This window comes from Siphateles boraxobius, unplaced genomic scaffold (genome assembly GCF_051911475.1).
Source record: "Siphateles boraxobius isolate OS27281-9 unplaced genomic scaffold, OSU_SipBor_1 55, whole genome shotgun sequence".
Taxonomy (NCBI): Eukaryota; Metazoa; Chordata; class Actinopteri; order Cypriniformes; family Leuciscidae; genus Siphateles; species Siphateles boraxobius.
In genome coordinates, this window is record NW_027509181.1 from 3,459,065 (window position 1) to 3,473,631 (window position 14,567).

Consider the following 14,567-nt stretch of genomic DNA (forward strand, 5'->3'; position numbering starts at 1 on the left):
CCTTTTTTTTTCTCAAGGTGCACACCAGTAATGTTTTTTTTTTGTTTGTTTTGTTTTTGTTTTCTAAGGCAAGTGTACAAGCTACTTAAAAATCCTAATTTAACCAACTACTACTCCTGGCTTAATCTAAGACCTGTCTGTGAAACCGGGGCATTATGTTTTGGTGAACTGCAATATCAGTGTTGCCTGCTGGAACACTATTTGTCAAGTTGAGTCTTGGTTCCAAGGTTTCTTCACCTATCTAAACATCTTAGAGAGATTTTCCTTGCCACAGTCTGTTTCACATTAACTAATTAATGCCCAGACTTTTCCCAGAAATGTCACATGAGCATACCGAGCAGACCATTTGGCATTTAAGTGTATTTTTCATTAAAAAGTGGACACAAATCTATATACAGAAATTACAATAGAAACCAATGCAAAGATAATAAGGCAGAATGGTACCGTATTAAACAACACTACATCCAGCAAGTTGTCAAAAATTAAAATGTCTTATAAGCTTAAAACATTACATTCTCCTACTGAATACCGAAAATATTTATAGCTGGAAAATAATCCATCACAGAAGAGCATTATAATAGAAAGAATGAACAAATACATCATGCATGAAGAACCCTTAAAAAAAAGTTAAATTATATTTATTAAAGGTACATGTAGACAGTATTGTAAAATCAATGTACTAGTCTACTTGCGTATAGTGTACTATTTCAGTACTTATTGGGTCTAAATCTACTTTTTAGTTTATAAAAGTTAGTGTACTTTTTGTAAACGTTTAAGTACACAATTAGTTTACATCCAAGTATTTATTTTGTATTGCAATTATACTGTGTGCACTACAAGGGAAATAGGTACTGTTAGCTATATAGCCCACTTTTTAGTTTATGAAAGTACAGTTTTAAGTAAACTCTCAGAAAAATACTAGTTTATTAGTTTTTATACTGCAAGTATACTTTCTTTTAGGGAACTTAACACAATACTTATAGTTTATTACTTACCATACTATTTTGTCCCTATTTAGGTATTGATTTAGCAAAGTATAATTTATTTCAGAAGTCCATAAAAACTAGACAAAGTAAACCAAAAACAGTAAACAAAAATTGCTCACTTGAATAATCTTTTTTTTTTGTAAGTGTAGTCATGATGTTTCATTTCAAAACAAAATGTTTGCAGGCACTTTAGTTTGGAACTTTTATTCAATGGCATAAATGCATTTAGAGATCTGAATTTTTTTTATATCTAAAAGTATAAAAAAATATGTAACAATCAAATGTACACTTTTAATACTGGAAAGCTTGGTTGGTCTGGTTTTCAGCCTCAGGATTATGAGTCTGTTGCTTTGTTCTCTTTCTGAATGCATGTACATTCACATGTGTTTGTGCATGTTTCACAGTTCTTCGTGACGTGCTTTCTCTGCGTCTTCATCTGATTTTAGTTTGAGTTCATCCAGAGTGATCAGACCATCAGCGTTCCTGTCCTGGTTCTTGAACATGTCAGTGATGACACTGTCCGCATCTTGAGCTGGTTTCAGACGACCTTTCCCTTCTGATACCTGCTGTTTGATGAACTGTGAAAACTGTGGAGAGACATGGTAGGAAAGTGAGGTTTAAAACTAAATTATTGCTTTCCTAACAAAGACTGACACTTTATAAAACAAGCATTTAAGTGAAAAGAACTTACCCTGAAAAGAAAACAGAGCCAAGAGGTAAACACAGCATGTCAGCAATAGTAAAGATAATGCTAATTTAGTAGCGCAAGAGACAAGTCTCATATCTAGCACTGTAACGATACTTACAGTAACTAGTCAAGTCAGTGAGTTTAGTATTAGAATGTGAAAATCAAAAGTTTTAAAGATAACCCATCAAATAAAAGTTCATTTTAACTTGAAATTGTGACAGAAATATATTACTATTGTACAATAGATTGGAATTGTCAAAGTAATAATAATAATTATAAAATCATTATATTTTATGCCTTCATTTGATTACCACTGTTTATGATACTACATTTGTATCAAAACATAAAACCAGAAAAAATAAAACAGACAACACAAAATTTCTGAAAAACTAAAATATTTTATAGGGTCTTATTATTGTAAAAATATATAATAAATTGTTAAAAGTGTTATGAATCCAATTGAATAGACATGCTTTTTGATTATTTAAAATGCATGTAACCATTAAAACAAAATCCATTATAAAAATATAAGAAATACGAATATACGATAAAGGAATTTGTGAAAAAGAAAAAAAATTGAAAGGGCCCTAAACATTTATTTTTTGCTATCTTTTAAAAAATTGTTGTAAAATTATATAAGTTGTATGGTTTCAGTTAATTAGACACACTTTATGATTGCTCAAATGTCTATGCCCCGTGATGCTTCGTGCAAATTAGGGGAGTAACTTAATATTTCAAAATGATTTCTGTCATTTTGACAGACAATAAATATTGTATTTACCTGCTTTAGAAAAATTACAGTAAACACCAAAATAGGGATCAGAAGTGAAAAGGGGAGACAATTACATTTTAAAGCATTCGTGTGAAAACAAACCTGGAAAGAGATGTGAGGATTTGGGGAAGAAAAACAAGTGTGCTGCAGTGAATTATTCATGGGATATATTTTAAATTAAATCGAGAGAGCAGGCCACAACGCTGTATATGTTGTCTTTTTTCATACTGTTACAGAAGTGGGGAAAAAAAGAAAAGAATTAGGAGGAAAAGAATTTAGCGACTGAAAGAGCTCTTGCCATGTTATACAGTATGCCACATTAAGATACTGGTACGTTATAAATTATTACGTTAAGAAGGGTTACATGATTCTCCTGATGTCTGAAAATAGAACATGAAGGAAATTGTAAAGCTCATTCAGTCAAACTGATGGATAAGGATTATTTGTAGCGCAACCTTATGATTTGAAATGATTTGTTTCTGTCTTTTTGAGTGGAACTCTAACTCTTTTTGAGTGGCCTCCCATAATGTAGGAAATTAGGAATTAGGAAATTAGGAAATAGGTGGATTAAACAGTTTTCAAAAAAATCAAATGAAGGAGGAAAAAAAACTGAATCTGTGAAAAGCTCAAATGGATTTCATAGGGCCCTACAGGATCCGTAAACTGACCTCCTCTAAAGGGACCTGTTGGTCCTGGTTGATGTCTAGAGCCTCAAAGAGCTGAACTGGACTATCTTCAAGCCAAACGAACAAGTAGCCTTCAGGAACTCCCTTCTGCAGAGACACCAGCTCCAGTTCGAACCGTAGCACTGCACTCCCAGGGACAAGACCAGCTAGGAAAACAAGAGAACAAGGCAATGATGTTTCATTTGACAGGAATTCATTAACTCTATATTACAGTGTTCCTTATTCTTTTGCTGTTTGAAGACTCCAAAAAATATAAAAAGTCACACACACTTCTTCAAATCCTCAGCTTGTCGTTTTCACACAAGTATTAGGAAATCATCTTCTCTTCCCGATAAACGGCTTCCAATAACTCAGAGCAGGGTAGATTATTTTTCTCCCTATACTGATACTCTCTTCGAGGCAGTTTTCCTCTTAGCCTTTCATGGGTTTCTTCATTTTGAGTAGTTGCGATCTTCACTTCTCGAGTTGTAGGGTTCTCCGATATTCCTTTCTCTTCTAGCTTATTTTCCCCTTTTCTTAAACATTCTAAAACGGATTAATTGGCCCACAGCCACTTAATCATCATTAACAAAGTGCACACTCCTTTCTGTCCTCTTTCTTTAATGATTAAAAATCTTAAATGTCAATCTCAGACTTCAGGTGACTCCACTTTTTCTCACTCTCTCCATGACTCAACAGCGCTTCAGTCAACACCTCATTAAAGTATTAAAGGTCTGTGGTATTTCTCCTCGTGACTACACCGGGCACTCCTTTAGGATACAGCTACATCAGCCGCAAATAAAAGACTTTCAGAAGATAGCTAAATAATGCTGGTCAGCCTACAAACATTATATTTGCAATATCTATATAATGTGCAAGCTCACTTGCAACCAACAAGTCATAACAAGGAGATTATCCTACATCTCTGTTGGGGCGTCCTTCTCTGTCATATTCACCCATCTCAAGTTAATCAAGTTAAACTGTAATGTGTCATTTGCTTATCAGCACATGGTGTTCCCATTATGGACGTATGTGGAGCATTTTTACAGTGTCAAGTAGTTAACCTTATTTCATACAGATACAATTTAGCTCCCTTGTCACTGAGCCTGTCAACACTGACTTTTACAATGTTTCAGTTACACGGGGTTCGTACAGACTCTGTCAAATGAAATTTCAGGACTTTCAAGGACTTTTCAAGCACTACTTTTTTGGGATTTCAAGGACTTCAATCGGCACTTATCAAACAGTATCTTTATTATTTTTAATTTTATTTTTTTACTCAAATTAAATATATATATATATGGTATCGGATGTTTCACTTCATAGAGGTCAATCCATTGACCAGCACTGTCAGGCATGGGAAATACCCTTAACCATTGAAAGGATATTAAAACTGATTTTTTCCCCCATTAATACATATGATTGACCTGAAGAATGAAAGTTTTATTATATACTTATCATACTTAATATCATGCTCATAGCCATGAGAAATAGCTCTATATCTCAGACGGGCTGCAGTGTTGATTTAGCGTGAAACAATTGTATGTTTTCAACAACACTGAATTAGGGATGCACCGATACCACTTTTTGCAGAACAAGATACCAATACCGTAACCGATCCCTGAATTTTCACTGCATTTGTAATTTTTAAATGTATTAGTAGTAGATAAACCAAAAGAATATAAATCATATTAGTTGGCTTCATTTTTTCATCAAATATATATTTCTTTCAATTATTTTCATGCTTAATTAAGCCTGCTAAAATGCATTGAATGAGCTTCTGTTACTGTACATTCTATTGCTCTATCATATTTTATCTTTCATTGAATGCACAGCACATATTTAGACTAGAGCAGCTCCAGAAGGGTCAGTGCTGAGGATTGGGTCAGTGGTACAAATGTTTAGACAACAGTGAAATATCAATTATTTAATCCAATTTTGATACAACAAAAACTGCCAGCCTAATTAATGTGAATTTAAAACATTATTAAAGGTAAGCAGTCAGCAACAAAATAAGAATGAATAATCAACTTACAAATAAATACAATAGAACATAGAAAGGCCACAAATTAAATAAACAGTGTTTTTAGAGTTGTTTGGGTAGATCTAACAGGTAGGCCTACAGAAATTTGAATAAAGTAATCAAATGTGAAAAAATGCATATTCATTATTGGATAAATTAAATATAGATGGATATTTTTGTAAAGCTGAAAAGGGTAGCATATTTAGTCAAGAGCAGTTTGTAATTTATTTGTCCATTGTTTGATTAACATTAAAACAGCAGTGGGTTTGTTAAACTGCTGCCCCTTTAGGAAGAACGCACAGACCCCATTTGAACATGGTTCACTTGAGATATAACTGACTTTGTTTACTAGGATACTCGCCAAGATGGCCGTTTTTACATAATTTTGTGTGAGTTCGTCCGTACAAGCGCAAGACGTGAAAGACAATTTAACTCAGGATTCGCGCACGGAGACGCTGCATAGTTTGCGGGGCGCGCGCTGATGTTTGCGTTCATGGAACTTCTTGACTGCAAACGTCCAGTAATAATGTAGGGAATCACTCGTTATACATAAATCAGGTAACAGTTCATGTTTTACTTTACTTACATATACGATTTACTTTTCATCCAAATAACACGTGCTGAGTGAACGATCAGCAATCAAGAGCATTCAACAGAACTGCGCTCTCTCTCTCTCTCGTCAGTTAACGTTAATAAGCTACATTCCTCGTTTTATTTTCTTTGATATTGATATCCGACTGAACTACAAACCTTCCACTGATGTCAGTTTAAAGGGATGTGCTCGACCAGCTCGAGTGTCCGTGCCGCTGAGCGCTCAATCCACAGCGCAGTTTTCTCTGATCAGCTCGCGCACCACAGCTGTTACTATACACACGCTGCCTGGTAGGCCAATCGGTTGTTGTCGGTATCGGAGCATTTTTACAAGTACATGAGCTCGGTGCATCCCAATTTTTTTAATAATTCAAGCACTTTTCAAGTACCTCTTCAAAAATATGGCTGTTTTCAAGGGTTTTCCAGGACTTAATTTTCAAAAAGTCAAATTCAAGTACTTCAAGCACTTTAAGCACCTTGTACGAACCCTGGTTACAGCACATGGTGGCTTGAGCTAGTGTGGCATAAGTGGCATTGTTCCTATTTGCAAAGGTAGTAGTTCAACACCGGCTTAAATTAAAAGTACGACATAAGCCCCTTTCACACAGTGCGCTAATTTCAGGAAATTGCCGTAAAATTGCTAGAGTGCTTTCTGTGTGAGCACAAACACATCCCGGGTTCGATGCCCGGATGGGGACATAGTAACATCCTGACATCACGTGTCTTTGCGGGATCTTTACGGGATGTTTGTGAATGCGGATTCCAGAAAATCCCTGGCAGTGTGAATGAACCAAAATCAAACCATCACGGAATCTCTGTATGAAAGGAGCTATAGACACACAAGATAAGACACACCTCCTTTCTCTCCATGTCCAAGGTGTGGCGGCACTAGAACTGTCCGTCTCTCTCCCACACACATGTTCCTAAGGGCCTCATCCAGGCCATCAATTATTTTACCCCCTCCAAGCAGGACATCCTGTGGGGCCTCATAGTCGCTCCTACAATGATTGAAGATCAACAAACAAATCACAAAACCATTAGCACATTGTGTTTTTATGAATTCACTTCAAAAACATGAATCATTTAATAAATATGGATGGATGGATAGAAACTCACGATGTAAAGAGCAATGTGCCGTCCAGCAGTGAGCAGTTGTAGTGGTACTGAATGAAGTCATTCACCTCACTGGTTTCATTACACCCAGCAGATTTATTCATGATCTCCACCTGCACAGGATCTTTGACATTGTGGAAATCTATCACATGGATGTCAAAGACCAACACGGCCGAACCTGGGATGTCCTTACCTAGGCAAAACAGAGCTTCACTTACTGCATATTCACATTTATAATGCAAACAGGAATTACCAATATCTATCTTCCCTCTGTAACTCTCGCCTAGTCGCCTACAGAAGGAAAGCAGGGCTGAGCCCGATCAGCACCTATATGGGAGACCTCCAAACATCCCTGCATCTACTAACTGGCTTCATTCCTCGGTTTCCTCTCCACCAATAAGGTGGTGCGTGAGATGGTGCTGTAGCATCATTGAGGTGGATGTTGCACTCTGGTGGTTTAATTATTTATGTATATACTTATATACTAATATAATTTTGAAACACACCCAAGGGTACTAGCGCTTCTGTTTTTAGTTTTTGTCTTTGTCCGTCTTTTTGTCTTTAGACCTTTTCTGTTTCTTTGGACGTACAGGTACTGATTATCTCATTGTCTTAACTGTCTTTGTGGTAAAGCACGAAAATAAATGTGTACCATTGTCAAATATTCACTTTTCGTAACACCAAACAACTCTACGCTACTAGTGTATCTACAAAAGTAGCAGCCGATGAGTGTGAGGCTTCTCTCCAAACCTTTAATGGAACAGTGGGCCACGTCAAAATGGCAAATACATTTAAGGAGATGACCCACACCGAACATTATTAAAACACTTTTTTATAGAAAATTATAGTCTTCATCTTATGTGGGTGTATACCAGGGCCAGAAAATATTGGTGGCTTTGGGGTAAAAAGGCCACCAAATGAACAAAAACTCCCCAAAATCAAGATAATGAGGCAAAAAAGTCCCCACACAATTAGACTAAATCTATTACAGCTGACACAATTAAAGTGAAATTAATGAAAAGTGTTGATTTGATTAGATCTGCTCACGTTACATTAGATTTTTTTACACCTTGAGCATTATAACCAATCACAAAGGTTAATGTTGAGCTTATGAATGCAATGGCCAATCAGAGGCGTTCAGATGAAAACGCCAAAGTTTTGTGTCAGTGAACATTATTTACCACTGACAGAATTTTGAATCTGCACTCTCTTGAATTCTCTCATCATAAACAAAGATGAGATACGATGTCAGCAACAGATTCGTTTTGCAGCTTCTTTGATTCATGAGTTCACACTTACATATAATTGATTTTCTAATGAGTAAAAAGCAAAAAACTAATTCATAAACAGATCATAGCTTTTTTTTACTGTATAGACAGAATATGACATGCCCTTTCCCCAAAAGTTTCAATGTATTCTTTTAATCTACATTAATAATCATTATTATAATAGAGCAATAATTGACAATAATGATTTTTGTCATAATACTGCAGCCATAACCTGAAATGTATTTTTTGTTTGTTTATGTAAGGTATTTACATTATCCAATTGTGTGAATACCTTTGAACAGTATTAAACAGTCCGTGTCCATAAACGTAAATGCTGTCAGATGCAGCCTCTGTTCCACCTTTCCAGTGTAAAGATGGCTTTTGTTGATGATGATTGATAAAACTTAATTGGTAGCTAGTATTCTGATTGATTGATCGGTTCTGAACTTCATACAAAAATGTCAGAAAAGTTACTCGAATCAAAGAACAGTACTAATAAAGCCCCATTCTTACAGATCATTAACTAAAAAAAGTTGGTTTAGGGTTTAGTTACCCCCTTAATGAAAAAGTAAATTTCTAACCCTGGTGTACACCACTGTCTTCACACACATACACATTTTTTTAAATTGATATTAATATTTAAAACTTTTTAAATTAGCACCAAACTTCTGAATGCACCTTTAAGGCACACTTTCGTTCCACTTTCATAGGCAAACTAGTCCTTTAAATGCATTAAGATCATCTAACCTGCCCCCTGCTGGCCATACGCAAGGTGAGGCGGCAAGATGATTCTTCTCCTCTCTCCTGTACACACACCCTGCAAGCCTTTATCTATGCCTGCGATCATGTAGCCCAGTCCAATATACGTGTTGTACGTCTTGTTGTGCTGATAACTGTGATATTAGAGGTAATACATCAGAATCTACATCTACTGCAAAATCAACAACAAGGAAGCAAATCAATTTTGAAAAAAGTCAGGAAATAAACCTGGAGTCAAACGTGAGGCCGTTGAGGAAGGAGGCATTGTAGTGGTAGCGGATGTAGTCGCCTGCAACAGATTTGCGTGTACATGGTTCAGGCGCCTTCTTGAACTCCACAATGATGTCATCTTTAGGGTTGTGGAGGTCTTCCAGGAGAATGTGATACACTACTGATGCGTGTGGAGGAATGTCTGTGCCTGAGGGAAAGAGACAGACGCAAGGATGAAAGAAAGGGAAAGAAAGAATGAAATGTCAGAAAGAGAAGTTGTTCAACCCTCATGATGTGTTGTGGGTCCATTTGACCGGCATTCGTTTTTTAAACTGCTTGAAACAATTTAAACTATTTATTTCTTCTTGATTTTTTTTAAATCACCCTGGGAAAATTCACTGTTTCTTTATCGATTCAGAAAGTCTGTGAAATTAAGTTTTTGGCTGTTAGCTGTTTGGATTTCAATTTCTAGTCTGTTGCAGCACTGAAAACAAGTGTGTGGAGGAACCCATTTTACTATTTGAAGGGTTTGAGAACCAGACATAAAAGGCAGAGGCTATTTAGGCTACACAAAGTACAATATCAATAAATACTATTTACACAAAGTACAAATAATGTTGTTAGATACTATTTATACTTAGTTGTAGTTATTTGTACCTCTGTGTGCAAGTAGTCAATCAAAATGTGTTCTAAATTGGTTAAAAGTATCATTTGAAATCCTCCAACTGAATCATAGTCTGAAGTCTTGTAGTGTATTCCAGTCATAAGCAGTTACTAAAACAGGTTGCGTTTTGTAATCATATTTTTTTTAAATGTTATCCATCTTGTTGATAAACGATTAAGAACCCAGGGTTTACGAATGTGCAGTGTGAAATCTGGAAACCCCATTACCCAGGAATAACTCACATAAAGCATGAACAGTGTGAAACATGGAACAAGATAAAACAGAATTACATTGACACAATTTCAAGTGTGAAAAGTCCAACATTAAAGGATGGAACCATTTCCAAGATTTTAATTAAAATCGATAATTGATAAAGAATAGGATGTTCTTTATATAAACATGCAAATGGTTTGCTTGCTTACCATATCCTTTTTCTCCAAATGCCAGAAATGGGGGGATGATGAAGTGTCGTATTTCTCCCACACACATGCCCAGTAGCCCTTCATCCAAGCCTTTTATGAGCAAACCTTCTCCAACCACTGAATCCTGCGTCTGGGAACGCTTGTAGCTGCAAGATGCTCATATAAGATTAGTCTACATACATCTGTGCAACAGTTCACACTGCGTACATCTGATGTATGACGTGTGTCCACTATAGATACTTTAGTTTTTAAATGTTAAAATACATTCTCTTAAGCCAGTTTAATGTACAAAGACCACTACTGCTAAGCCATATGTAAGGTAATTTGCAAGAGATGTACGAACATAGGAAATTCCCGCATGTAAAAAAATAAATACGACCTCACATTGTGTCAATCACGTCGTTTATACTCTGCCTCAGAAATTTTCATCCGTCATAAAAAAAATCTGATCGGGTTCGATTTTCTGCGTTTTTCACATCCGTAGCAAGCATTTTGAGAGGTGTTTTGACAATTCAGAGCCACTGAATGACAAATACGAAAAAACACATACGAAAATGTTGGACCTTAAACCCTGTGGCTCTATCCAGCTAAAAAAAAATGTTCTAAGAACATTTTTCTAACGTTCCTATTAAATTATGAAAAGATTATTTCTGAATGTTCTCTGAACAATCAAAACTTTTTTTTAATGTTTTAAATATGCTTTTTTGCTTAGTTACGCAAACGTTAGGGGAACATTACATTTTTTCATTCTGCAAACATAAAGGGAACGTGACATTTGAATGTGACATTTGACATTAAAAAATGTTGGGCGAACACTCAACTTAACGGTTTAGGTAAAACGTTCCATGAACGATGTATAAATAATGTTTTTGTTCTACATGTTTGAGAACCTTATAAAAGACCAGATTAACTTTGTTACTAGAACCTTGCGAGAGTTCTGAGAATGTTCCCTGTCAGCTGGGGGTTGTACTAACAAAACATTGCTCAGTGAAGAGTGTGAGTTTAGGACAGGAGTGTTCAGGAAACCTGTTTGAAAACAATCATTATTATTTGAGGTAACTGGGAGATGAATAGCACTAACCTGGAGTCAAACACGGTGCCATCCAGCAATGACGCATTAAAGTGAAAACGCACAAAGTCAGTCCTCACGACTGAGCGCTTGCAGTCTTTAGGTGTACTGATGACTTTGGTCTGAACCTGGTCTGCCCTGTTAAAGATGTCTAGTAGAACCAGATCAAACACTAATGTTGTGTCCGGCGGCACTGTACCACCTAAAACACCACAGAAGGAATACATATTTCAGTGATCGCAAATGCTAGTGGTTCATAACTTTCTGAACGGTGGTTTAATTATAATAATTATAACTAATAATTATATCCAATGAAAAATTGAAATAAATAAATGGGGCTGCATGAGAGTTGTGATATTGTTTAGGGCAATAATCAAATCAAAGGCTGCGATTTATTTTTAAAAACTATATAGTCTGATCTAATGTGCCTTTGTGAGCAGCTAGTGGTCAGGTGTATTCAGCATCTGAATACTGTTCATTTCAGTAGTTCTGCAAACTCTCTGCATGTGCTGCGAGTTTAACATGCATTTGGGAATACAATGTATGCTAGGTTCACTTTATTTACACATACGCATAATTTCCAACATTTTTGTGGGCAGTTTACAGCATTTTAGTAGTATTCCGCCTAAATAAAAGGCATGTTTAAAGCTCTAGGCTTTGAAAGTTTGAAAGTAAAGAATTTAAGACATAAAAAATAGTTTTGTAACATGTAGTGTAAAATACAATTATGATTATAATTATCAAATATTTAATATATATATTTTACATTTACAGTACAATTGTAATTTACAACAGTAATGTATTTCTGTATTCATTTGGTAATTGGAGTTAAAACATAATAATAATTGTTATTACATTTGATTGGGTTCCTAAAGCACCAGTGTGAATGTAATGTATAGGGTATACACTTATATGTATACACATATACATTATGTTATGAATGTAATTGTAGTGTATACACTACATACACTATAACAACTAAAAAAAGACTACCAGCAATAAAGTCCAAATAAAACAATAAAAGATTTTGAAAAAAATCGATTTATTTGCTTGTCATGAGACCATTAACCTACATCAGAGAACTGTGAACATGTGCAAATGTGTCACTAAATTATTGAAATATTAACTTAAAAATTCAGTAGGTACTTTAACCAAATGTCAATTATTTTAATAAGTGTTTCACAAAAAGAAGAAACAATTGAAAAGACATGAGTTTTAGCATAATTTGCTTTAACACACTTGCTTTGATATCTAATTTGGGCTGCTTTACAATTGCGAGAAATGAACTAGTATGTACATTTTATCAATGTAAAATGTGAGTTTTGGTATATTACCTGCTGCTTGGCTACTGTAGGTCAGGTGGGGGGGTACAGTGATCCTCCGGCGCTCATTCACACACATACCCAGAATGCCCTTATCCACACCAGCAATCTGCCACTTATGCCCCACCTGTCCAAAGAATGCAGCCCCCCTATCATAGCTGCAGTAAAAGAGGAAATTACCTTACAGCACATAAACACACACACTTTGTAAATCACGAAATACCAATCAAGGGTATTTACACAAGTATTTACAAAAGCGTATTTACACAACCTGTTTTGTATAAGTAGCTCTTTTGAAAATGTACCACTACACCATTTCAAAGCAGCACATGTAAAAAATGCTGCAATGTCTATCATGTATTAAATCCCGGAATTTATAATTGGAGTAGTTGTATTTAACCTTGAAAAGATGCATGAGGCTGAGGAGGCCCAAAATCAAGTTTTTGTTTTTTGTCCACGTATGATACACCATGATGACCAAAAAAAGATGTATGAATGAAGCTCACCAGTGTCTGAGACACAGCCATAAGAATATGCAATATATAGTTTTAGCTAAATAGACTTGAGTAAACCATCTTGAAAAAACCTAGTATTTGCATAATACTACAAAAGATGCTTAAAAGAATATCATGAAAGTAGCCTATTTTTACAATTACACAAAAGGCAGAATGTCCAGAAAATCATGGTAGCCTACATTGAAAACCAAATGCTAGCTTAGGTAATGACAAACGGAAAAAGTAAAAGTGAAATTGTAATGTGCAAGATGCAAAGAATGAACATCACTTAGTAAACACTTGGCTGAATCATCTCACCTAGAGTCAAACCGTTTTCCGTCCGTAAAAGTGCCGTTATAGTGATACCGCACGAAATCTCCGGATTTCACTTCTCTGACGCACGGGTTGGGAATGAAATACCGATCAACTGCAATATCATCGATCGGCCCAGGATTACAGTCCACATAGAACCACGTCGCCAGCAATAAACTCAAAACAATCCTCTGTAGCATTTTAAGTAAAGTGTAGGCTGTGAGTGAGGCTTGTGAGGGCTCGACAGTGAGTTGTGGACTCTTGTAGGAGGAGTTCGGATGTGTAAACGTGGAAGATCCTTAACTGGGATGTTTCTTGCGGGCACTTTTTTTCCTTTTCGCCAGGTTCTGTATTATTTTATAGGAGTCATCAATTGTTTACAGTATCTGTTTCCATGTTATTGATAAAAAATGGTGGGGAAATGACGCATATTACAAGAAAAATATTGAATGAGATCAAATTTCGCGGAAGAGGATGAGAGGAAGACTGCCGTTCATTAACTGACACACTTTAGCAGCTCTGACCTATTATTAATCAGGACATAATGAGGCACTAATGTATTATTTTGTATTGTATGTAGCCTAGGCTTGCTCAATTATGTTTGTTTCATTTAATAAATCTGATCATCCTCTCAAATATTTTTTATGACAACATTACGATGAATATAACTGGATAAGTAACCCAAAATCGTGGTCATGTCTAATTCTACAGCAAAATAATAATATTTCGGAGATTTTATCCGTAGGCTACAGTTGCACTGTTGCAGAGCCACTACCCTATGGGAGAACCAATGGGTGGAGCTTGACGTCCAGCCCCCACACCCTAACCCTACCCATAATAACATTTGTGTGTACATTAATGGAGCAACAGATTTCTGTAAAAATAAATAATAAATGTGGGTATGGATCACGTGGTAAACGGCTCATCAGCATGGGGCAACAAGGCACACAGTATTGATACAAATTATTTAGCTAAAATAATGTTTTTTTAATCATGTATTAACTTAATACTTAAAACAATCACTTTAGCAAAGTTTGTACTATTTTCTGTTTATTTTTGATTAAATAATTAAATAATTATTTTGTGTTCATTATTATTATAAAATATTAAAATCATTAAAATACGTTAATGTAAAAAAACATATTTTAAAAATACAGAAACAAAATTATTTTAAAAAGTAAAGAATCTGAAAGCATTGAAGGAGATCCC

General features: G+C 35.5%; 1 protein-coding gene across 1 annotated transcript; it reads right to left on the reverse strand.

Annotated features, from left to right (window-relative positions):
- Positions 1-345: 345 nt before the first annotated feature.
- fkbp10b (FKBP prolyl isomerase 10b) lies at positions 346-13,760 on the reverse strand. Its single transcript, XM_077205856.1, has 10 exons — positions 13,365-13,760; positions 12,565-12,710; positions 11,243-11,432; positions 10,162-10,307; positions 9,094-9,283; positions 8,854-8,999; positions 6,842-7,031; positions 6,581-6,723; positions 3,115-3,278; positions 346-1,573 (listed from the first exon to the last, which is right to left on the reverse strand). Exons 1-10 carry the CDS (start codon positions 13,556-13,558, stop codon positions 1,385-1,387), a joined length of 1,698 nt encoding a protein of 565 aa, XP_077061971.1. The 5' UTR covers positions 13,559-13,760; the 3' UTR covers positions 346-1,384.
- Between the last annotated feature and the right edge of the window lie 807 nt (positions 13,761-14,567).